The sequence below is a fragment of the Trichechus manatus genome, unplaced genomic scaffold (assembly GCF_000243295.1).
Source record: "Trichechus manatus latirostris isolate Lorelei unplaced genomic scaffold, TriManLat1.0 scaffold00057, whole genome shotgun sequence".
NCBI lineage: Eukaryota > Metazoa > Chordata > Mammalia > Sirenia > Trichechidae > Trichechus > Trichechus manatus.
The window spans coordinates 9,922,780-9,946,678 of record NW_004443993.1 but is presented as its reverse complement, the minus strand read 5'-3'; the positions used below and the strand labels follow the sequence as shown (position 1 = coordinate 9,946,678).

Below are 23,899 nucleotides of genomic sequence, written 5' to 3'. Positions count from 1 at the left end.
TCTTGGGCCCCCGGTGTATCTCTTGCGGGGAGCCCCTTCAGTCCCCAAGGCACTCTCTAAAAAACCAAACCAAACCAGTTGCCGTCGATTCCAACTCAGCGCCCCTACAGGACAGAGTGGAACTGCCCCGCAAGGTTTCCAAGGAGCTGCTGGTGGATTCCAACCGCCAACCTTTTGGTTAGCAGCCGAGCTCTTAACCACTGTGCCACCAGGGCTCCAAGGCACTCTCTGGGGGTCTCCAAACACAGCAGGCAGCTTCACATCTCCTGCCTTTGCACAGGCTGTGCCCTCCGCCTGGAGAACCCTCCTCATCTTTTATGACTCGGCAGCTCAGCCATCCCCTCGGGGCTGGGAGTCCGTAACTCTAGCTCTGTCTCCCCAGAGATGGATGAGCTCTGAGGATGGTGTTAAGTGTGCCCCACATGAGGGTGAGCCCAGGGAAGTCTGCCTGCTCTGGGCCTCAGCTTCCCCATCTGTACATCAGGGAGGGGTTGAACTTTACCATCTGTGGGTGTTTCACCGGTAAGACCCAGGGCAGGGTCCTGGCTCAGCTGTGAACTTGCCATGATTTGGGGGCCAGGACAGACCCATCCCTGTCACAGCAAGTGACACGTCTTGGCTCTGGACCTCAGTCTCCTTATGGGTCAAAACCACCAACCAGTTGTCATCAAGTCGTTCTGACTCATAGCAACTGCCCATGTGTCAGAGTAGACTGCTCCACAGGGTTTTCAATGGCTGTGACCTTCTGGAAGCAGACTGCCAGGCCTTTCTTCTGAGGCACCTTGAAGTGGACTCAAACCTCTAATCTTCTGGTGAGCAGCCAAGCGCATTCACCGATGCACCTCCCAGGGACTCCCATGTGTCAAAAGAGTTGACTAATCCCTGTCTTCCAATCTGGGAAGTGTTTCAGGGCCTGTTACCATCTCCCAGAGGAAGAAACTGAAGCTCAGGGCAGCAGGGGTATCTCCCTCCGCACCCCCCTCACCTCCGTCTGCACCATGGCCGGCCGCTGGGTCCGCAGCATTTTCACCGTCTGGAAAATGTCCACCACGCCCTCGTACCGCATCCGCTCCAGCACGATGCTGAGCGTGATGAAGACGCCTGTCCTGCCCACGCCAGCACTGTGGGGAGCACAGTGGTCAGGAGTGGGCACCCCAAGCTGGTGGCCGGACTCCCCGGGGTCTCAAAGAGCCTGGGGCTGTCCATGCTCGGCCACAGTTTCCCCAGGCAGGCAAGGGGTTGGGGCACGAGGGGCCGCTCACCTGCAGTGGACGGAGATGGGGCCGTCCTGGCCAAACTGCTCCTTGGTCTTATGCACTTGGCCGATGAAGTCAATGAAGCCCTCCCCTGACTTTGGCACGCCCTGCTCCGGCCAGTCCGTGAACTGGAACTGCCGGACAGTCCGGGACTGGCCGTCCTGGAATGGGGACAGCCCAGTCTGGCTATCAACACCAGCGTTGGCCGAGGTTGTGTCGCTGTCCCCGCCAACCCCACCCTCCATTCTTCCCCATTCCCTAATCACACTGTCACACACTGCCCCCATCCACTATGGCAACTCATCGTCCTTCACCACCTAACGGACTATCTTCCATTGCGAGGCTCCAATCCTATCCTTACTGCCCAAGGATGATGTTACGGATTGAATTGGGTCCCCTCCGAAATAGGTGCTGAAATCCTAACCCCTGAACCTGGAAATATGACCCTGTTTGGGAATGTTGTTGCTAGCTGCTGCAGACTTGACTCCCACTGACGGTGAGCTTACTGTACTAGAACAAAACGTTGCCCAGCCCTGCGCTATTCTCACAGTTATCGGTACGTTTGAGTCCACCGCTGTAGCTGTTGCATCAATCCATCTGATGGAGGGTTTCCCTTGTTTTCGCTGACCCTCTCCTTTACCAACCATGATTGTGCTTTTCTAGTGATTGAGCCAGAAAGAGATTTGCTTTGTTATGGTAATGAGGTCATACCAGAGTGGGGGGCCCTAAACCTAATCACTTCTGAGTTACAAAAAGAGCAGAACAGACACAGAGACACGGGGAAGACAGAGGCCAATGAACGCTGGCAGACACCAAAATCTAGAAGAGAAGCCCACAGAAGGAATCGACCTGGCCGAGACCCCAGTTTGGACTCCTAGGCTCAAAACTGTGAGAAAATAAATTTCTGTTCTTGAAAGCCCCCCACTTGTGGTAGTTCTGTTATAGCAGCACTAGAACTAAGTCAGGATTTGGTACCAAGAGTGGGGGTGCCGCTCGAACAAATACCAAAAATGTGGAAGAGGCTCTGGCATTATTGGATAAGAGCTGGAGCCCTGGTGGTGCAGTGGTTAAGAGCTCAGCTGCTAACCAAAAAGTCAGCAGTTTGAATCCACCAGCTGCTCCTTGGAAACTGCATGGGGCAGTTCTACTCTGTCCTATAGGGTTGCTATGAGTCAGAGTCAACTCAGCGGCAACAGGCTTAGTTAAAGCTGGAAGAATCTTGTACTTGATCATAAGAGCCGAGACTGCTGGTAAAATTACGGACATTAAGGGCGAGGCTGGCGGGGGCTCAGAGAAAATTGAGAGCTGCAGGGAAAGTGTCAAGTGCCATGAACAGAACGTTGCTAGAAATAAGAATGTTAATTGTGCTTCTGGTGGGGCTTTAAAAGGAAATGATGAACAAGTGATTAGACGCTAGAGGGATGGCAATCCTTGTTATAAAGTGACAAAGAACATGTCTGAATTATGTCTGAATGTTTTGTGGAAGGTAGTAACTTGGAAGTGATGAGCTTGGATATTTAAATGAGGGGATTTCTAAGCAAGCTCTTAAGGGGGTGACATGGTTTCTCCTTGGTGCTTATAGTAAAATGTGGGAGCAGAGAGAGACACTTAGAAATGAACTGTGCAGAAATGTGGGAAATTCTGTTGTACGAACTGAGAAAGCTTGTCCAGGAACTTCCACTGAGGATGTAAAGTTTTTCATTAAACGGATTAGGCCTGTGACTGATGGATCTATTCAACAACTTCAGCAAGAGTCGTGTCAGCTTAGACTTAAAGGGACAGAGACAAGATGAAAGGAAAGAAGCTGTCTGCCTGCTGGAGTGTTACAGACAGGAAATGGGCTAATGGAGCTACTTGGTTGTGAACATCTGTTGTCCTCCAAAAAAAGAAACGGACCAGTTCAGAAACCAGCAGGATTGTTGTAAGGAGCATGGGGGTGTGAGTGTGGGGGCCAGGGCTACTGCTTTCTAGTTTCAAAGGGTGGGGCTACCACCTAGGTTTCAAAGAGTGGGGTTGCCACCCAGAGTTGACTGGGTGGGCCTGACACCCAGGGCCAAGGGGCCTCCACCCAGAATCCAGAGACCATGGTCATTCGACACTCAGTCTGAAGAGAGGGACCACTGCCCAGAAGTGCCTGGAGAAGAGAGGATTATCTACAAGCCTTGACAGCTAATGAGATGTGCCCTGCTGGGTTTTGGACTTGCTTGGTATCCATGACCCCCTTCTTTCCCTCTGATTTTTCCCATTTGTAATAGAATGTCTACCTTTGCCTGTATCATAGATGGAAAGGAATTTTGCCCCAGGATGGAACACACCCAGAGTATCATCAATAATTGATTTAGATGATCCTGAGATTTTGGACTTAGAGTTGATGCTGGATTGGGTTAAGACTTTTCGGAATGATGTGATGGGATGAATCTGTTTTGTAAGTAGGAAAAACATGAATTTTAGGGGGCCAAAGGGTCAAATGTTATGGACTGAATTCTGTCACCCCCAAATACGTGTTGAAATCCTAATCTCTGTACCTATAAATATGACCCCATTTGGAAATAGGGGTTTTCTTTTGTTGTTAATGAGGTCATAGCAGAGTAGGGTGGGTCCTAAACCTAATCCCTTCTTTGTTACAAAAAGAGCAGAAAAGATACAGAGACACACACAGGAGGAAGACAGATGCCAAGGAATGCCAACAGACACCAGAAACTAGGAAAGAGGCTCACAGGAGGAATTGACATGGCTGAGATCTGGACTCCTAGCCTCCACAGCTGTGAGAGAATGAATTTCTGTTCTTTACAACCACACACTTAGAATGTTTCTGTTACAGCAGCGCTAGGACACTGAGGTAGACACCAATTTACACATTGTCCATCACCCAACCATTCCTCTCTCCACACCTCCAATCCCATTCACCACCCTCCTCCATCCAGCACCATCCCAGCTTGCAGCTTTCCAGTGAGATTCTCTATCCCCTGCCACCCAACCTCCTCTTCTCAGTCCCTATGTCCATCACCACGATGCTCTGTCATCCTCCACTCTGTACTGTGTACTATATCTCAGAGCACCAAGCATCATCCCACACCACCACCTCCCAAATCCCATCATCCACCACCAGTAAGTCATCATCCTTGACCTTCTCTATCCACTCCCCACCCCCAAACATTCCTCTCTCCAATCCATCTTCCCACCATCATCCTCTGACATCTTCCATCCTTCATGATCCAGTGGCACTCACCACTCTTCACCATCCAAGGGTACCGTCTTCCACTGACATTCTCCATCCCTCTTTACCCAACACCTGCTCTTTTCCAATCACATTCTCCACCATCAAAATGGCACCATCCAACATCATTATCTTCTACCACTGTTTGCCATCCACTGATGCCATCTCACCCTGATGGTCTCCATCCTCCACCACCCAACAGCACTGCCTCCTACCACTGACCACTCATTGTTCATCATCCACTGTTCAAAGGCAATTTCCATTGATTTTCTCCACCTGCTGCTGGTCAAACATTTGCCTTGACTTCAATCCCATCTTCCTCATCCACCACTGATAACTCATCACCCTTCACTGACCCACAGTTCCATGTTCTATTGGCATTCTCCATCCTCTGATATCCATACGTCCTAGGGTCCCGTCCCATCTTCCTGCCATGCTTGTTCACCCTCCAACACCATTCAACAGTGCCGTCTTCCACTGACTTTCCATTCCCTGACACTCAGCATTCACCCTTCCCCAATCCCATAGTTCACCAATACAGTGGCACCATTTTGCAGCACCCACAGCACTATTGCTGTTCACTCGTCAAACTGAGTTCACCATCCACTGGTGTCATCGTCACTTGACATTCCCTGTCTCCCATCATCCCACTCCTGCATTCTCTAATCTCCTCTCCCACCGTTAACTTGGATCCTGTCACCCAACAAGACCACCTTCCACTGTCAGTCTTCATCGTTCACCCTCCACTCCCCCACCACCCAATACTGTCCATTTTCCATCCCATCTTCCACCACTCTTAACTATGAATCTCATAAAGTTTCCCCACCTCACTGCCAACCTCTAACACCATCCTCTTCCCTCAAGCCACAGGTTGTTGCCTCCAGGGAAATGCCCTATTCACTACCTTTTCACATGATCCCCTTGGGCCACATTCCTTAGTGAGTGGTCTCACACACTCCAGTGGTGATGCTACAGAGTTTGCATAGGGACATGGCCATCTCTTCCACCCACTTTCTGGTTGAAGTGATCGGCCAACTTGTCCACTCACCCCTCCTTCCTCCCAGCCCCCAATTCTGACCCCCAGGCCTTTGCTTCCACCACCAACCAGAGAAGCTCTCTCCAGATCACTAAGGGAATGTTCAGCAGACTTTCCAGGCTGGCCTGGCTCCAGCTCCTCCTTGCAATCCGTCCCCACACTCACCCGGGCATCTGTGACCTTGAACTCCCGGAGGATATACTGAGGCATGTTGTATTCTGCCATGGGGTCCACCACGAAATACTGGTAGCGGGCGGAGCGCTCAGCCGGCCAGTACTGGTGACACTTCTCCTGTGGCAGAGAGGGGGGCTGCGGTCAGCCCTGGTGGAGTCCCATCTGGTCTCCCACTCCCCCGCCCCACCCCGCCCCCACTCACCCGGCCCATCTCGCGCAGCTTGGTCAGCATGACCACGATGGTGGAGTTGTTCTCCCACAGCATACGCCAGAAGTCCTCCGTGGTCTCTGCCAGTGGCCCCTGCGTAGCGATGTAGGCCTTCTGCTGCCTGCAGGGTGACGTGTGTAAGCCCAGAGCCATTGGGGAGACTGAGGCCCAGGCCCCCATGGAAGTGTCCGGAAGCCACTGGGCTGGTCAGGACCAAGCCAGGACCCCATGGCAGCCACCCAACCTATTCTCACCGGGACGGCTGCCGCTGCCCATCTCGGCCAACCCTCACAGTCACCATTTTGCATGTGGGGAACCATCAGCCTCAGGATAAATCCCAAACCACTTGGTGACATCTGCAAGACTCTGTCCACTGGCCTGTCTCGCCCACTCCCGCCAGCCTGTCTGAGCACTATTCAACTCCTTTCAGTTCTTTGGAAGGTTCGAGTTCTCATCCCCAGGCCTTTGCCCTCCGCCAGGCAGGGTCTCTCCACCTGGCACTGTGGACATTGGGACCAGATCCTCCTCGGGGCTGGAGACCCTGTGTGCTGTAGGATGTTGAGCAGCATCCTTGATCTCCGCCCACTTGTCACCCGCCCTGCAGCTGTGCCAACCCCAAACGTCTCCAGACATCGCCCAAGGTCTCCCAGCAGGCAGAATTGGCCCCGGGAGAGAACACGGGTTTAGGCAAGGCCTCAGCCCCCTCTGCCCTGCTCTGGCTCGCACACAAGACTGGAGGCTCCCTGTGGGCCAGACTGAGACCCTCCTGGGGCGGCGCGGCACCTGTAGCCATCGATGAAGCTGGCATTGATGTAGTCGGAGCCCTCTACACCCCGAATCGGCTGCAGGCACACCCGCGTGCTCTCGTAGGGCATGATGTTCACCAGGCGGTTCTTGAACTTGTTACAAGGCAGGTTGGCACTGATAAAGCGGGAAGTGTGGGCCTTGGAATTGGCCAGCCGCTGTGGGGACAGGGGAGGGACATCATCAGGACGGCTGCTATAGATTGAAGACGTCCCCCAAAAATAGAAAAAAAGAAAAAAAAAACCACTGCCGTTGACTGATAGTGATTCTGTATGACAAAGGAGAACTACCCCATAGGGTTTCCAAGGCTGTAAATCTTTACGGAAGCAGCCTGCCACATCTTTCCCCTTGCGGAGTGGCTGGTGGGTTTGAACTGCTGTCCTTTCGGTGAGCAGCCGAGTGCTTAACCACTGCACCATCAGGGTACCCAAAAATACACGTTGTTAAATCCTAATCCTTATACCTGTGGTTAGAAACCCTGGTGGCACAGTGGTTAAGAGCTACAGCTGCTAACCAAAAGGCTGGCAGTTCAAATCCACCAGGTGCTCCTCAGAAACCGTATGGGGCATTCTAATCTGTCCTATAAAGTCTCTATGAGACGGAGTCAACTTAAAAGCAAAGAGTTTTGGTCACACCTGCGGTTATCACCCTATTTGGGAATATGGTTCTCTTTTTTGCATTAATGATGCAGTATTTATGTAGGATGTATCTTGAGTCAATCTCTTGAGCTATAAAAAGAACAGATAGAGCAAGCAAGAAGCACAGAGGGAAAAATACAAGCCCTGTGAAGATCGCCAAGGAACAGAAGCTGAGAAGAAACAAGGGCTTTCCCCCAGAGCAGAGAGAGAGAGAAAGCCTTCCCCTAGAGCTGGCACCCCGAATTTGGACTTCTAGCTTCCTAAACTGTGAGAGAATAAATTTTTGTTTGTTAAAGCCAGCCACTTGTGGTCTTCCTGTTAAAGCAGCACTGGACAACTAAGGCAGCGATCTCTGACCCGAGGCCTGACTTCAGCCTGAGCGCTAATTGCGGAACGGTAGGAATGGGGGCCAGCCCCTCCCACTAGTCCCCGCCCACTGGGGAGGCCCGGCCTGGCGCCCCCTTCTGCACCTTGAACTCCAGCTCCATGCCGGTGACGTGCTCGCCGGGCTCCACCTGCGCCAGCTTCTGGATGTAGGCGTAGAGGCTGCGGGCGGGCACCTCGGTGTTGCCGCAGCCCACGGCCTCCAGCAGGGCCTCGTGGATGAAGCTGTACTGGTCCTCCGTCTGCACCATGTAGTTGCGCTGGGACCGCATAAGCGTCACGTGGCCGTACACGTCCACAGTCTTCTCTGGCTTGATGCGCTCCAGCATGGCGTCGATGACGATGAAGCAGCCTGTGCGGCCCACGCCGGCGCTGCGGAGCAACCGGGCGGGGTCAGGGGCTGCTGCGGGGAGGGGGGGCTGGGTACTCAAGCGTGGGAAGGGTATGGAGGATGGGCGAGGCTCTGGGGCACGGTGGGCATGGGGTGGGCATGGGATGGTGGGGAGGACAGGCTCTGCGGGCAGGGCAGGGGCGGAGAAGTGCGGGGACCCCCCAATTGGGACCTAGGGCTGGAGTAGGTGGGGCGGAGGGTGGGCTGGCTATGGTGGATGGATCCAGAGTGAGGTAGGTAGGCCTGGCTGGGCCAGAGGTTAGGGTGTGGAGGGCAGGGTGAAAGGTGCCGAAGGCAGGCCCGAGGACGGGGCCTAAGGGTGGCTGTGGAGGGCAAGGTGGGAGCAGCTGGCGCAGAACTGAGGGTGGGGCTAAGGAATGGGCGTGGCTGGAGTGGGAGGGGCCGGCGCTGGGCAGAGAGGTGGGCATGGGTGGAGTGGGAGGGGCAGGTGCAGGGCCTAGAGATGGCTGGGGCCTGGGCGCACCTGCAGTGGACCACGATGGGGCCTGCGTCAGGCGGGTTGCAAGTCTTCACTCTCCGCAGGAACGCCAGGAAGGGTGTCGGGTACTCGGGCACCCCGTGGTCGGGCCACGCCGTGAACTGGAACTGGCGGACCTCACGCTTCTCACTGGAGCCATTCTAGGGGGTCACAAGGCCACCGCTGGTCATCACCAGGTTCCCCTGGCCACCCACGTGCTTATGATGCCCAAGTTCACACCTCCACCGGCCACCTTCTGAGCTCCTGGTGTCCAGCCACCCCTGATGTCTCCATGTGGGGGTCTCGGGTTGCATGCTCAGCACAGTCAAAACGGTAACTTGACTTTCCCTAAAGCCCTCCTCTCCTGCCTCCCTTCTCAGCTGACGGCGGCTCTGTCTTTCCAGGCATCAGGTCACACGACCTGGGAGTCCCCCTCGACTCCCCTCTTCCCTTCCCCTCCCATCCAACACATCAGCCAATACTCTCAGCTCTGCCCTCACATTCTACCCAAAATATCCAACACCCCCCCACCACTTCCCCATGCCCCCACCTGGTCCAGCCCCATCATTGCTGCTTGGACCCGTGCAGTCACCTCCACCTGGTCCCTGGCACCTGCCCTCGCCTCCCCGCCCCCACCCCAGTCTGCCTCCCCACAGCAGCCAGAGGGCACCCATGATGAGCACCTGAGCCAGGGCCCATCCCTCCTCTGCTCACAGCCCTCCAAGGCTCCCACCTCCCTCAGGTAAAAGCCCGAGTCCTCCCTGCAGCCCACAGGGCCCTGCATGCCCTGCCCCATCCCCTCTCTGCTCTCCCCTGCTCCTCTCTCTCCCTCGTTCACTCCACTGCAGCCGCATGGGCCGCCTCGCTGTTCCTCCAACTCACCAGGCCTGGTCCTGCCTTAGGGCCTTTGCACAGGCTGTTCCCTCTGCCTGGAGTGCCCTTCCCTCAGACCTCCCCATGACTCTCTCACTTCTAACACTCTATCCTTTCTGGCTTTCTCTCCTTCTACTTGTAAGATTTCTTGTCATGTGCAAATTGCTTGTCTGCTGAACTGTGAACTCCACAAAAGCAGGACATTTTGTCTGTCTTGGTCCATACTGTGTCCTGGTGCTTAGATTAAGGCCAGATTGGGACCTGGCACACAGTTGGTGCTTCATAAATGTTGATCGAGTGAATGATGAATGAAGTGAGAATTCTTACCCCCTCCTGTTCATCTAAGGAACCCGGTGGTACAATGGTCAGGTGCTTGGCTGCTAACTGAAAGGATGGCAGTTCGAACCCACCCAGCTGCCCCTGTAAAGATCATAGCCTACGAGACCCTATGGAGCAGTTCCACTCGGTCACATGGGATCGCTATGAGTTGAAATTGACTCGATGGCACCCAACCACCACCACTTGTTCATCTGCTCGGTTCCCTACCCTACTCGTGCCAGGCCATGTGATGATGCTGGAGGCCCTGGGCCTGTTTTAGGGGAAGGTCTTGTGTGCGTTTGGGTTTTTGCAGACCGTGGTCTCGGGCATTAGGCCAGGTAAGGTCAGAGGGCAAATGGGGGGGGCGGAGCTGGGGTGTGACTGACGCAAGGAGCAAAGACAGGCTCAGTGTACGCTCTGCTGGCTACGTCCTCCTGCCATGGCTGGGGACAGGAGGTGCCCCCGGAGCCTCAGTTTCTCCATCTGTGACGGAGGCTGCATGCGAACATGGACGCACCGGGCCGTCTCTGTCCCGTGGGGAGCTCCCGTCTCCCCACAGCCCCTGGCCCCGGGGCGCACTACCTTGTGCAGCGAGAAGGTCCGCACGCAGAACGTGGCCAGCTCAATGGTGTCCAGCAGCGTGACCTGGATGAAGCCATAGGTGTCCGTGCCACGGTTGGGCCAGTACTGGTCACATTTGATCTGCAGCAGGCAAGAGACCAGGGCGTGAGCAGGGAGCGGGGCTGCTGGGGGCTCAGGGGCGGGGGGAGGCGGCTGTCCCTCACCCGTGACTTCTCCTCGAGCCGCGTCATCATGACGATAGTGGCCGAGCGCTGCTCCCATACCATGCGCCAGAAGTCGCCAAAGGTCTCGGGCAGCGGGCCCTGAGTGGCGATGTACGCGTTCTGCCGCCGGTAGCCGTCCACGTAGTTGGCATTGATGTAGTCGCTGCCCACAATGCCTACAGTCGGGGTGGGAGGCCAGGGGCTGATGGGGGGCGTTCCGTCGTTGCTCCACCACCTCTGGGAAGCCCTCTCTGACTGTCCCAACAAACCCCAGAGTGCCCCCAAGCACGGACCTCAGGGTCTCTCCCCCCTGGCACTGCTGACGTTTGGGGCTGGATCATTCTCTGGGGTGGGGCCATCCTGTGCACTCTAGGGTGTTGAGCAGCATCCCTGACTTCCACCCACTGATGTCATAGCACCCCTCCCTGCCTCCCAGTTGTGACAACTAGAAATGTCTTTCCAGACAGTGCCTGATGTCCCCTGGGAGACACAACTGCCCTGACTGAGAACCACTGATGCAGAGGGACAGATGGACAGATGTTATGGACAGCGGCCATTGGTTAAATACGTGTCCGAAGACTCCCAGTGGCCTCTGGCTGGAGCTGGACTAGGCCTGTGACCAAAATCAGGCTTCGGTTTCCCACCTGCCCCCTGGCTTGTCCACACTAGCCCCACCCCAGGGTCGGGAGGGGCCGTGGGTTCCCGGGGTCCCCTGACATGGCTACCTTCGATGGGCTGGAGGATGACGCGGGAGTGGTCGTAGGCGATGACGTTGGCATAGCGGTTCTTGGGCTTGTTCACTTCCAGGTTGGAATGTTCCCACGTGAACTGCTGCCCCGGGTCGATGGACTGTGGGGAGGGGAGGCAAGTGTCAGGGTGGGTGTCGGGGAGCCCAGGGGCCAGGCGGGCAGTGGGCTGGCTCACCTCATACTCCTGGGAGAGCTTGAGGCTGTCGTTGGCCTTGAGGCGCTCTGTGTGCTCTGCCATGTCCGCAATGGGGATTGGCGGGTGGCTGAGCATGCCTGCAGGAAGAGCAGACCCGCCAGCAAGGGCAGGTCAGTGGGGGGCCGGTGGGGGCAGGACTGCTCTACAGTGTGAGTCTGCGATGGAGCTGCGGTTAGAAGGGCGTGGCAGAGGGGGTGGTGAACGGGCCAGCGGGAGGGAGGCTCGGGCAGCTCACATCAGGGCCGGGGGTGAAGTGGCTTTGTGGCTACTGCTCCCAAGTGGAGCGGCATCTGCCCATCCTGGTGCCCCCACCCCCGCGGCCGGGGAAGAGTACCCTGGAGGCCTTGAAGCTCCCGTGCCTTGTGGCGAGAAGCAGGCGGGTGGGACAGAAATGGATGAAGCAGATGCAGCCGGCTGGCCTTCGGGAATCCCGCCTGGGCCACCCCTGGGGTGGGGCGGGGGCTAACACCCTTCTCTGTACCTCTGGGAATGGAGGGATCGGGGGAGACACGGGGCGGGGGGTGTGTTGGAGGGGCTCCCCAACTATCCCTGGACTCCCAAGACTCGTCATTCCCATCTGGCAGATGGAACAGTGACCTCCCTTATCCTTCCGAGTCCCCAGGGTGGCTGCTGCGGGGTAGTGGGGCTGGGGTTTGCTCTCCCTTTCTGACATCCTGGTCAGCTAGACCCCTCTCCTCTCCTGGGCCCCCTAGCTGTGCGTGCACTCACACACTCTACGCCTACATAAAGGCTGACGTCAGGAGATCCAGAAGGTTCCGGCACAGAGGGACCGGGTGTAAATATGGTCAAAGACTTCTGGTTGTTGTTAGATGCCGCTGAGTTGCTCCCGACTCATAGCGACCCGCTGTGACAGAGCAGAACTGCCCCACAGGGTTTCCCAGGCTGTAATCTTTATACGAGCAGATCGCCAGGTCTTTCTCCTGCAGAGCCGCTGGCTGGGTTTGAACCGCCAACCTTTCAGTTAGCAGCCAAGCGATAACCGTTGCGCCACCAGGGCTCCTTAAAGGCTTCTGGGCTGGATGGCAAACAGCTGCTGCTCTGAGCACCCCCATGTTCCCTGGCACCCTAGATGTTTCTCAAGAACCCACATCTAAGGGGGCTCCAGGACTCTGTCTGCCAATATGGCTGGTCTACTCTGACTGGCCGGTACCCTGGCTATCACACGTGTGGGCTTCCGTTCTCACGCACATTTCGCCGTTCACACGTGTGCGCTGCACACATGGGCACACACAACCACAACTAGCCCCCGGGAGCCCAACGGACCAGACCCCCGCCCTCCCGAGAAGCCAGCGTGGGACAGGTGGGCGGAGGCCGGCTGGGGTGGACGCGCAGACAGAGACGGGGGCGGGGGTGGGATGGAGAAAACAGATAAAAACAAACGGGGGCGAAAGAAAGCCAAGAACAGAGAGACACAAGAACTAACTTTCAAAGTGAAACCCCGGCTCCCTGAGGGGGCTGCTGAGGCCTGAATCTGCAGAAACAGCAAACAATAAATAAATGAAAACACGCCTCCCCCACCCCTTGCTGGGTGCACGCAGAGCGGTCGGCCAACAGATGCAAAGGGCGGAGCAGCTTAAACTCGAGAACCTCTTCTTTAGCAGAGACCCCAAAGCTTTAGGCTTGTCTGTCCACATGTCCCCCCAGACCAGCCTGGCCTCAGATCCCCTGGCTAGGGTCAGCCCAGGGGACTTTGGGGAAGGAGGATACAGGACAGTGAGGGAGAAACCGGGGTGCAGGGGAAGGGCGTATGGGCCCATGCCATGAGCTTTGGAGAAGGACAGCAGCCATCAGTTAAATACAAATGTTTCAGATCCTCGTTTGGATAGAAACAGAACTGAAATGAACTACTGGAGAGAGAGGAAGGAAAAAGGAGTATGTTAGAAATGGCATTTGAGGCCATGCATGAGCCCTTAAGGAGATCTGCAGGCATCGGTTAAATGAAAATGTTTAAAATCATCATTTGGATAAAACACAACCGACAGGAGTCGATCCAGAGACAGGAGACAAGGAATACGTGAGGGGTGACATGAAACCTTGCGTGAGCCTTGAAAGGATGACAGAAGCCATCAGTTAAATGCAACTGTTTTAAAGTTCTCATTTGGTTGGAAACAGAAGTGACATGATGAGCCGGTCAAGAGACAGGAAAGAGAGGAGTACATGAGGGATGACACGTGAGGCCATGCATCAGAACTTAAGGAGGACTGCAGCCACCAACTAAAGGTTTAATATCCTCGGTTAGTTGGAAACAGAACTGACATCAACCAGTTCAGAAACAGAAGATGAGACTAGGGTGCTGGTGGAGGAACACACAGAACCAAGCTGTGAGGCCCTAAGACACAGCAGCCACCAGTTAAATAAAAATTCTGTATTTGGTTAGAAGCAGCTGGCATGAGCCCATCATGAGAGAGGAGATGGGGATAAGTGTGGATCGTTGCACTTGAAGATGATGAGGGGTAAGACCCTAATTCCATTCTCCCGCCAGGGACCTGTGAAGAGGCTCCAGGGGCCCCTGAGGAAGAGAGGTGTAGGGCTTTTGTGCCTCCTAGGGGCACGTTCCAAGCGGGCACAGATAACGGCCGAGGACAAACCTCTGCACCCAGCAATGAGTAGCATTCAGACTAGCCACTTGAACAGAAGCATAGTTCTTCCTGCCAGGAGAAATGGTTTTTTTTTGTTTTCAGATACACTTGAAGCTCCAGAGGAAGACAGCAACCGCCAGTGAAATATGCAGCTTTTCAAAAGCCTGACTTGGTTGTAAGCAGAACCATTCCATGAATGTTCTCAGCCCAGACCCCCGTAGGGTGGGAGGTATTTGGGGACCAAGAATTTAACTGCACCACGCACAGTTCTCAGTGGGGCAGGGGAGGGTTCGGCTACGTGACAGTTTCCTCTTCCCCCAAGCCACCTCCCGTCGGTGCTGTGCCAGGCGCACAGGTGTGCTTGGCACCAGGGATAAGCACGTACCTGGTGTCTGGAAGTTAACGCGTCTCATCTCTACAGGGTCCTTGGGGTGGTGGGGGGCGAGGTCAGCATTGTTCAGGAGGCATTTGGTGCGAGGCTCCGAGTCCTTGCGTTTACTTCATGGGGAAGAAGCGGAAGAGGCAGGTGAGTACCAGGGTGTACCCGAGGACACATGTAGACATATAGGAATGTGACTCCCAATAGATAGGAAAGGGACTGTCTGTGTATGTGTGTGACTGGGGATTCAAGAGCACACATGGATGTGTACGTGTATGACTGGGTATCTGGGACCATGCACGGACGTGTATGTGTATGACTGGGTTATGTGGGACCATGCACGTATGCGTACACGTACGTGTATGACTCGGTATCTGGGACCACGCGTGGATGTGTATGAATGGGTGGGTATCTGGGATCATGTATGGAACATGTGCAACCTGTTTGAGAAGCTGGGTGTCCTCTTACCCCATGGGCCCAGCACCACCCCATTTCCCTCCCTCATCCTGCCCTAGGCCTTCAGGGGGCAGGGCCCATTCTTACCTGTCAGGTTTGCTGCTCCAGAAAGCAGACCCAAGTGAGAAGGGGGGAAAAAAGAGAGGTGAGGGCCATGTTGGTTATGAGTGGCTTTCTTAACCTTTCTGACTCTTGGTTTCTTTTTCTAGAAAATGCAGCTAATCTTTCCTGCTTGGTCTCCCCCACCATAATGAGGCATGCCTCGCCCCTCCCCTTTTAAGCTAGGACAAGCCCTGTGTGGCCCCTATAATCATCACCCTCAAACTGGACAGAGGCAGCCCATGCCCCTAGTACTTCCCTCTGGGAGGCCCCAAATCTTGCTGAGTGGGGTATGGGAGTTAATAGGATGAGCCAAACTACTGGCCTGCTTTGAACCTTAGCCCTACATTCCCTGGCTGTGTGACTTTGATCAAGCAGCTTAACCTCTCTGAGCCTCAGTTTCCCCATCTGTGCCACAGAGAGCTGTGATGGTCCTCTGAGATGACCCTTCTCAGGACCTTTCCAAACCCTCCTCTTCCAGGAAGCCCTCCCTTCTGTCACAGGTTGGGGTGGGGGCACAGAGGACTCACTTCTTGTAGAGCAGGATGGCAATAACAATGCAGATGATGAAGACCACGGCCAGCACGGGCCCGATCACCCAGATGAGACCCTCCTCACCATCAACAATGGGCTGAGGGTCCGGGTTATCCAGCTGGAAGGGGTCTGAGAAGGGGCTGGCCGCAAACGTCTGCAGGAACGGGGGGCCTCCATCAGTGCCCATCCTCCTTGCCGTGGTCAGGTGGATCTTCCTCAAACACAAACCTATGTCCCCTCCCCTGCTCCAAGCCCTTCTATGGCTCCCATGAACCCTCAGGATAAATTCCACACTTCTCACTGTGGCCTATATGGCGTAGCCCCTGCCATTGCCTCATCTGTTCCAGCCACTCTGAAATCCTTTCTGTTCCTCTCAACTTTTGCACGTGCTCTTTTGGCCACCAGGCATGCCTTGTCCTTGTTGAACTCCTGTTCATCCCTCAAAGCCCCAGCTCCAAAGCTCCTTCTTCCAAGAAGCCTTCCTCCAGCTCCAGTTCCTCCGCTCTCCCAGCCCTGACCACAGGGAACCGGGAGTAGCTGTGTCTGCTGCCTCTGCCTGAGGCTGAGGCCTCCCTGGGGCCCGCCTCAATCACAGAGCGTGGCTGGATGTGGGCAGATGCCATCTGGAACTTACAGGCTCGCTCTTCTGCAGCACAGCCAGTACGAAGAGTACGTATCGGTGCCCAGGCTCCAGGACCCGGTTGTCGAAGCCGCCATACTGCTTCTGGTCCCCAGGACTGAAGGTATGAGGCAGCACTGAGAAGCGAGCTGCGATGTAGGGCCGGGGCACCTCTAGCTGGCGTGAGTGCCGCAGGCTGCGCCTCTGCAGCCGTGAGATGTCCTGGATAAGCTGTGGAAAGAGAGGTGTGGGTGGCTTAGCACCGGCTGGGAGCGACCAGGCACACGGAAGCCAGCAGGTCTGGTCCCCGCAGGGTGGGCTCCAGCCTCACCTCCTCCAGGTCCATTTCCTCTGGGCTGCCCAGCGGGGTCAGGAACTGGCCTCCACGAGACTTGCGTAGCGGCACCACCACGATGAAGTAGTTCCTGTCAGGGGGTTAAGAGTCAGGGGCGTTTCTTTGGGCAGAGCTGAGAGATGCTGTCTGGGGGTGAGTAGGAGGGACCTCTGAGCCTTCCTTTCTGTTTATATAGTAGATCAATTACCCTGCTCCTTGCATACTACACCCCAGCCGCAAACAATCCAGTTCCTGATCTAAGCCTCCAGGACATTGATTATGCTGTACCTTTTGTTTAAGGAGCACTGGTGGTGCAGTGGTTAAGCGCTCAGCTGTTAACCGAAAGGTTGGTGGTTTGAACCCATCAGCGTCTCCACAGGAGAAAAGACCTGGCAATTTGCTCTCGTAAAGATAACGGTCTAGGAAAACCTATGGGGCTGCTCTACTCTGTCACATAGGGTCGTTATGAGTCAAAATTGACTTGATGGCACACAACATACACATTCCAGACCTCTGGAAACCCACTCCATGGGATTCTACTTACCAGACTCCTACCCATCCTTCAATGCCCCAGCTCCAATACCCACACTTTTCTATAGCCCTTGCTTCTTCTCTGCCTCCCAGACAGAGCCCTCTCCTCCCTGTGGGGACCCCAGGCTCTGGTGCCTCCCACTGCCATACCACGGACTGGGTGTCTCTCTCTCCATCAGACTGGGAGCCCACCCAGAACTGAATCCTCTCAGGTGCCCCAGCATCACCCAGTACAGGGTCAGGCACACTGGAGTATGAGAACGTTGGACATTTAGTGTTGCTTGTCTACCAGCTGAGGCTGCTGTGGTCTGTTTCACAGGCACACAGTGTTCCAGAGGCTTACTCCAGCCACACAGCTGGCTAACAGGAAGCACTTCTAGGGCTGGGGGTGAGGAAGGCTTAGGGGCGGGGGGGCTGGGGGTGAGGAAGGCTTAGGGGCAGCAGTGCTGGGGGTGAGGAAGGCTTTGGGGCAGGGGCCTGGGGGTGAGGAAGGCTTAGGGGTGGGGGCCTGAGGGTGAGGAAGGCTTAGTGGCGGGCGGCTGAGGAAGGCTTAGGGGCAGCGGGGCTGGCTGTGTGGAAGGCTTGGGGCTGGGGCGCCGGGGGCAAGGAAGGCTTAGGGGAAGCGGCTGGGGGGCGAGGAAGGCTTAGCGGCGGGCAGTCTGGGGGCGAGCGTACTGGACGGGCACCGGGCTCTGGCCGTCAGGCAGGTACACCATGATGAAGCCGTCTGAGTCGGGCTTGGGGGCGACGGTGGGCTTGTTGTTGAGCAGGCTGAAAGCGGTCCAGGCAGTGACCGTCTGCTGGAGGCCGCCGAGGCTGCTGCCGCGATTGGTTAGCACAAAGTTGTAGAAGGTGTGGGGCTTGAGGTGTGTGATGAGCTTCTTGGTGGTGCGTCCATCCACATCCAGCGTGAGCCCGTTGTACTGGATCTGCAGGCCAGGGGCAGCTCACTGATTTTGCCCTCATCTCAGACTCAGTTCTAAACCGAGACTGAGCCTCAATATCAGCTGAGCCTCATTTCTGACTAGGCCCTGATCCCAGCTGAACCCTGAGCAAGGCTAAGCCTCAACCCCAGACCAATTCCTAATCTTGACTGAGTCCTACCCTCAGACTGAGTCCGAACTCTGGACGAGCCCTGATTTTAGACTTAGCCCTGAACTCAGTCAGAGCCTCAATCCCAGCTGAATCCAACTCTGACTGAGCCCTGATCCAGCTGAACTTTTACGAAGGCTGAACCCCAACCCAGGCTGAGTCCTAAACCTGACTGAATCCTGATCCCAGACTAAGTCTCAACCCTAGACTGAGCCCCAATCCCAAATTAAGTCCCAACTCTGACTGAGCCCTGATCTTAGACTCAGCCCTGAACTCGGACTGAGCCTCAATCCCAGCTGAGCCCTGATCCTAGACTGAGTCCCAAATCTGACTGAGCCCTAATCTCAGCTGAACCCTGACCTAGGCTAAGCCCCAACCCGTGACCAAGTCCTAACTCTGACTGAGTCCCAATCCCAGACTATGCCTTGACCCCAGACTGAGTCCCAGCTCTGACTGAGCCCTGATCTTAGACTCGGCCCTGAATTCAGACTGAGCCTCAATCCTAGCTGAGCCCCAACCCTGGCTGATCCCTGCCTCTGAGCCCCAACCCTGGTTGATCCTGCCTCTGAGCCCCAACCCTGGTTGATCCTGCCTCTGAACCCCAACCCTGGCTGATCCTGCCTCTGACCCCAACTCAAGCTAAACCCCAGCCCTGGCTAAGCCCCAACTCTTGACAGAGCCTTGATCCCAGCTGAACCCTGACCACGGCTGAGCCCCAACCCTTGGCCAAGTCCTAACCCTGAGTGAGTCCTGACCCCAGACCGGGCCCTTATCTTGGCCTAAACCCCAACCTGGGCTGAGCCCGGACCTCGCCTGCCTGCACGTTGGGTGACCGCACCTTGTAGGGCGTGGGCGAGTTATAGTTGTCGGGGAACTCCCAGCTGAGCAGGACTGACGTCTTCATGATCATCTTTACCTTGAAGTTCTTGGGTGAGACTGCGCAGGGCAGCAGCCGAGCAGGGAGAGAGCAGAAAAGAGGCAGCGTGAGTGCAGGGCGTGGGGCGGGGGGGCGGCCCAGGCGCTCCCTGTTGTCCACTGTGGCTGTGCCCACGGCCTTCCTGCCTGGCCCTGGCCTGGCCCTGCCTGCCTGTCCCCGGGCCCTGCTGCGGGAGACGGCGCGGCTGCAGAGAGAAGGCAGAGGCGGAGGAGGAGGAGGAGGAGGAGGGACAGGAAGGATCGGGTGGGGGGCGGCGGCGGTGCCACCAAGGCACATCCCACCTTTGCCAACACCGGAGCCTCGGGGTCCGGACTCGCCTTCAGCGTCCATGAGGAAGCAGAAAAGTGACCACTTACCTGGGCAGGGGAGAGGGAGGGGGCTGGGGTGGGGGTGGGCACGAGGCCCGGTCCGGCTCTGTGCGGGCAGTCGCCGCGCGCCTACCTTGGTCCCGCAGAAACGTCCGGTAGCGGACGGGGGGGCTGTAGGGGCCGGGGCCCCGGCGCGTGTGGGCTCGGACTTGGAGGTCGTAGGCCGTGTCGGGCTTGAGGCCCCGGAGCGTGAGTGCGTTCTCAGCGCCCGGCTCGGGCGCGGCGGGCAGCTCAGTCTCTCGGGTGGGGCCCAGGGTGCCGGCCTCCCGCACGGCCACCGTGTACTTGACAATGGCCCCGTTGCGCTCAGCGGGCACGGGCGGCAGCCAGCGGAGCAGGACGGTGCCGGCTGTGGCGTTGCCGGCGGCCTCAAGGATCTGGGGGTGGCCGCGGGGCGTGTCCTCGGGGATGCTCAGGACCTGGGCCGCCTCCTCGCCCAGGCCGCCGCGGCTGCGGGCCGCCAGCCGGAACACATACGTGGCCCCCTTATGCACGCCCGGCGCCATGTAGTGGTCCTCGGAGGGCGGGAACTCCAGTGTGGCCAGTGGTGTCGAGTCCTCGCGGCCGAACTGCAGGCGGTAGCCCAGCACCTGGTCCTCGATGGTGCCTGCCGGGGGCTCCCAGCGTGCCAGCAGGCTGCCCTCGGGGGTCTGCTGCACCGACAGGGTGGGGCGGCCCAGCACTGTGGGGACATGGAGTGGGCGTCAGGGCCACGAGGCCAGGAGCACGGGATGAGGTTGCAATTTTAAAAAGTCTCTCCTGGGAAGTTCTCACTGGGGAAGTGGCATTTGAGCAAAGACCTGAGGGAGATGAGACCAACAGCTATGGGGATATCTGGGGGAACAGTGTTGCAGGCAGAGAGAACAGCATGTGTAAAGGCCCTGAGATGAGACTGGGAGCTATAGAACTACATGGGGGAAAAAGAGTTCCAGACTGAGAGAATAGCATGTGCAAATGTCCTGAGGTGCAAATGTCCTGAGGTGAGACCAGGATTGTGGGGTATCTGGGGCAACTGGGATCTAGGCAGAGGGAAAAATATATGTGCAAAGGCCCTGAGGTAAGACTGAGAGCCACAGGGATATCTGGAGAACAGAGTTCCAGGCAGAGGAACAGTACATGCAAAGGCACTGAGGTAGGACTGTGCTAGGCGTGTGCAAGCAACAGCGAGGAGGCCGCCGACTCAGAGAACGCATTAAATAAAAACATTCGGACACCGCAGCAGGCCCTCGTCTGTTTACTGCCTTTTCCAACAAACAACTCATTCATCTCTTCCCTTGTTTATCTGTCCTCCCCTAGTGCTGGCACCTGGCTCATACCCACGGGACACAGAAATGTCCAGAACCCTGCCCCTGGCCTCTGGTGCTCGCAGTCTGGGGAGCTATCAACGTGCCAAGAGAGGACGTGGGGCCAGGAACAGTGTCGGAAAAGCTGGGCTCTCCAAATGAACCTGGGCTTCTCCACTGCAGGACTTATCAGGGCATTTAATGTGAATGCTGGGGGTTGCATAGGTAGTCAGTTCTGCTTGGTAGATGCAGCTCTAATACAACATCCCTGGGAGAGGAGGGAGTTGCCCTGCTGGCTGGAAGAAGGGCGGGAGAGAACTCAGGGGGCGGGCCAAGTTGAGGTGGGTGGTCTCCCCACCTGCTCCCTTGGTCACGACCACCTTTGGTTTGCTGCGAGCGCCATCGCCCTTCATGGTATAGGCGGCTACTGTGATGGAGTACGCGGTCTCGGGCTGCAGGTTTGTGATGACCATCTCCTGTGGGCAGGGCTGGGGGTCAGTGCTGGGGTGGGCTGGACCATCCCCCCCACCACCCCATGCTGGGGTCAAGCAAGGGGCCCACGAGCGGACAGAGACATACACGCGGGCTCATGCGCAGACCACACCTCGCACGCCCATGCTCAAAAGGAAACACACAGCCGGCCTCACACACCCCATCATCGCCTCCTGGACCACCGCCCTCGCCCCCCACAGTCTTTTCCCCCCATAGCAGCCAGAGGGCGCCTGTGAGCACCTGAGTCAGGGCCTGTCCCTCCTCTGCTCACAACCCTCCAGGTCCCCCACTTCCCTCAGGTAAAAGCCCAAGACCTCCCTGCAGCCCACAGGGCACTGCATGACCTGCCCTGTCCCTTCCCTGCCCTCCCCTCCTCCTTTCTCACCCTTGCTCACCCCTCCAGCCACACGGGCCTCCTTGCTGTTCCTCCAACACACCAGGCACAGACCCGCCCCAGGGCCTTTGCACTGGCTGTTCCCTCTGCCTCTATATCCATTGGTGTGCTAGAGATGCTGTGTGCCAGCTTGCAACAGCTGACTGTTAAATTTTCCAGAATTTTGCATCATTATTGAACACAGCCATTATTAAAAATTAAGTATATAAGCTTAAAACCAAATCAATTATCTTAAAATCAAAGGTAATGAATACCCAAAACCTGAGAAAGAAAAAAAAAAAAAAAGAAAACCAGGTGCTGTTGAGTCGATTCTGACTCATGGAAACCCCATGTGTGTCAGAGGAGAACTGCTCCACAGGGGTTTCAAGGCTGTCACCTTTTAGAAGCAGACCACCACACCTTTCTTCCAAGGTGCCTCTGGGTGGGTTTGAATCCCAATCTAGGTTAGTGGCCAGGCACTTAACTGTGCTACCCAGAGACCCCTACTCAAAACTTATACCTTTCTAATTATCTAAGTTTCTTGTTATCTGTGCTCTTGAGAGTATCTATGGCTATTTTATCTGCACGGCAGAAATACAATGAAGAGCTACTGTGTATCTCGTAGGTAGCCTGGAATCAACCACAGTGGCAGTATTTACACCATGTAATGGGCCAATGCTACACATCAAGGCTGCCGCCAAACAGAGTGCTGGCTGTTAGACATTGACTATCATCCCCACCCCGCCCCCACCAGTGGCAACTATACATGTATTTGTGCCTTGCTATGATGAATGTCCGTCTCCCCCACTGCACTGTGACCCCCAGGAGAGTGGGCTCAGGCCCATCTTGACCACTACCATGTCTTCAGCACCCAGCACTGGATCGGGCATACAATGAGTGTTCAGTAAAGGACTATTTGTTCCACAAATGCCAGAACACTCGTGTGCACCCCGACTCGCACACACACCTGCGTACTCCCTCAGTCATACATGTGCCCGCATTTGCATGCATGCACCCCCACAAACAAGGTCCAGCATGCCTGGAGATTGTGGGTGTCCCTGGCCAGGATCATGACAGGGCAAGGATGTACAAACAGAGGGTCTCCTGCCCCTGAGCCTCACACTCAGTCCTCTCCGGGGTCTTGGTGGGAGCGTCTGAGCTGGAGCCCACCTGGGAAATCCCCCCAGATTTGAGGTGGGGAAGGGGCTGAGCCTATAGGAGTGGACAGGGCCAGTGTCAATTTAATATCAGACTTGGCAAAAAGACAGCCCAGAGAGAGGCAGCAAATTGCCAAAAGCTGCACAGCAATTTGACTCTGGTTCAGGGCTTCCTGAGGAAGCTCTGGAGGGTGAGAATGGCAGTACTGCATGCATCCTTTCCTGCTGTACCCTGGGGTCACTGATTTCTCCCATCACTCATCGGCCAGAAGAAAGGACAGTTTGACCAGTGAGAGAGAGAACTTTCTAGGCCAGGCAGGGCCAAGCTAGGTGACAGGGCTGTGTTAGGTTGGAAAATGCCTGGGTTCAGATGTGCCAGGCCTGGGTCCCACCGGGGAGGCTGTAGGTGGCAGGGAAGGATAATGGTATAGGAAGGCATTTTAAACAAAGGTGTGGGGGAGGGAGCCACAGGGGAAGGAGGGGGTATGGGGAGGCATGAGTCCCACTGAGTCTGGGGGCCTGGGGGAAGCCCAGATAAGGGGGCCGGGTCTCTGCTTTGTGCCCAAGTCACCCCTCCAAGGAGCCCAGCAGATATCTTCGGGGCATATAACCCGGATCCCAGGTGGCCAGAGCTTCCCATTTGCCTGATGACAAAAATGAGGCTGTGCACTCCAAGCAGCCCCAGGGAGGCCCAGGAGGAAGGAGACCCTTTTACTAGGGGCTTGCAGGGGTCACAGCACGGCACGGCCCGCGGGAAGTGCACGGCAGTGCCTGGGGCACTACTTACATATTCGGCCGTGTCGTCCATCTCCCACTGAGCGCGGGAGGAGGGGGCAGGGGAAAGAGGAGGACGGTGAGAGTGGAGTCCAGAGACAGAGAAGCAGCGAAGGGCAAGTGTGCAAGGGACCGCCGCCCACCCGGAGCCGTCACCCAGGCCCCGCCTCACCCCTGCCCACCTGGGCATCGGCCAGCATGACATCCTTGATGCGCGGCGGCCCGCGGGCCTCAGCGCCCTCCATGCGCACGTAGTGGACTTGGTAGCCGCGGATCTGGCCGTGCTGCCGGCCGGGCGCGGGCGAGCGCCACAGCACGCGGATGGCCGTGGCGTTGAGCGCCTCCGCCTCCACCTTCCGCGGAG

At 56.5% G+C, this 23,899-nt stretch overlaps 1 protein-coding gene across 4 annotated transcripts in view; it reads right to left on the bottom strand.

Moving 5' to 3' along the window:
- Positions 1-23,899, bottom strand: part of PTPRS (protein tyrosine phosphatase receptor type S) — a 78,690-nt gene that overhangs the window by 321 nt on the left and 54,470 nt on the right. For 2 of the 4 annotated variants that reach the window (XM_004378437.1, XM_004378438.1), the window contains 18 exons: positions 18,990-19,087; positions 17,735-17,988; positions 16,526-16,619; positions 16,210-16,425; positions 15,572-15,729; positions 15,030-15,041; positions 14,493-14,605; positions 11,487-11,584; positions 11,288-11,411; positions 10,563-10,738; positions 10,360-10,479; positions 8,593-8,747; positions 7,804-8,089; positions 6,675-6,853; positions 5,886-6,012; positions 5,675-5,800; positions 1,263-1,417; positions 986-1,121 (listed from right to left, as the gene is read on the bottom strand). In XM_004378437.1, coding sequence (XP_004378494.1) covers positions 986-1,121; positions 1,263-1,417; positions 5,675-5,800; positions 5,886-6,012; positions 6,675-6,853; positions 7,804-8,089; positions 8,593-8,747; positions 10,360-10,479; positions 10,563-10,738; positions 11,288-11,411; positions 11,487-11,584; positions 14,493-14,605; positions 15,030-15,041; positions 15,572-15,729; positions 16,210-16,425; positions 16,526-16,619; positions 17,735-17,988; positions 18,990-19,087 — 2,627 coding nt within the window. Of the gene's footprint in view, positions 1-985; positions 1,122-1,262; positions 1,418-5,674; positions 5,801-5,885; positions 6,013-6,674; positions 6,854-7,803; positions 8,090-8,592; positions 8,748-10,359; positions 10,480-10,562; positions 10,739-11,287; positions 11,412-11,486; positions 11,585-12,951; positions 13,000-14,492; positions 14,606-15,029; positions 15,042-15,571; positions 15,730-16,209; positions 16,426-16,525; positions 16,620-17,734; positions 17,989-18,989; positions 19,088-19,529; positions 20,139-21,097; positions 21,216-23,548; positions 23,576-23,717 lie in introns of all 4 variants that reach the window. The other 2 variants (XM_004378435.2, XM_004378436.2) reach the window with 2 other exon arrangements.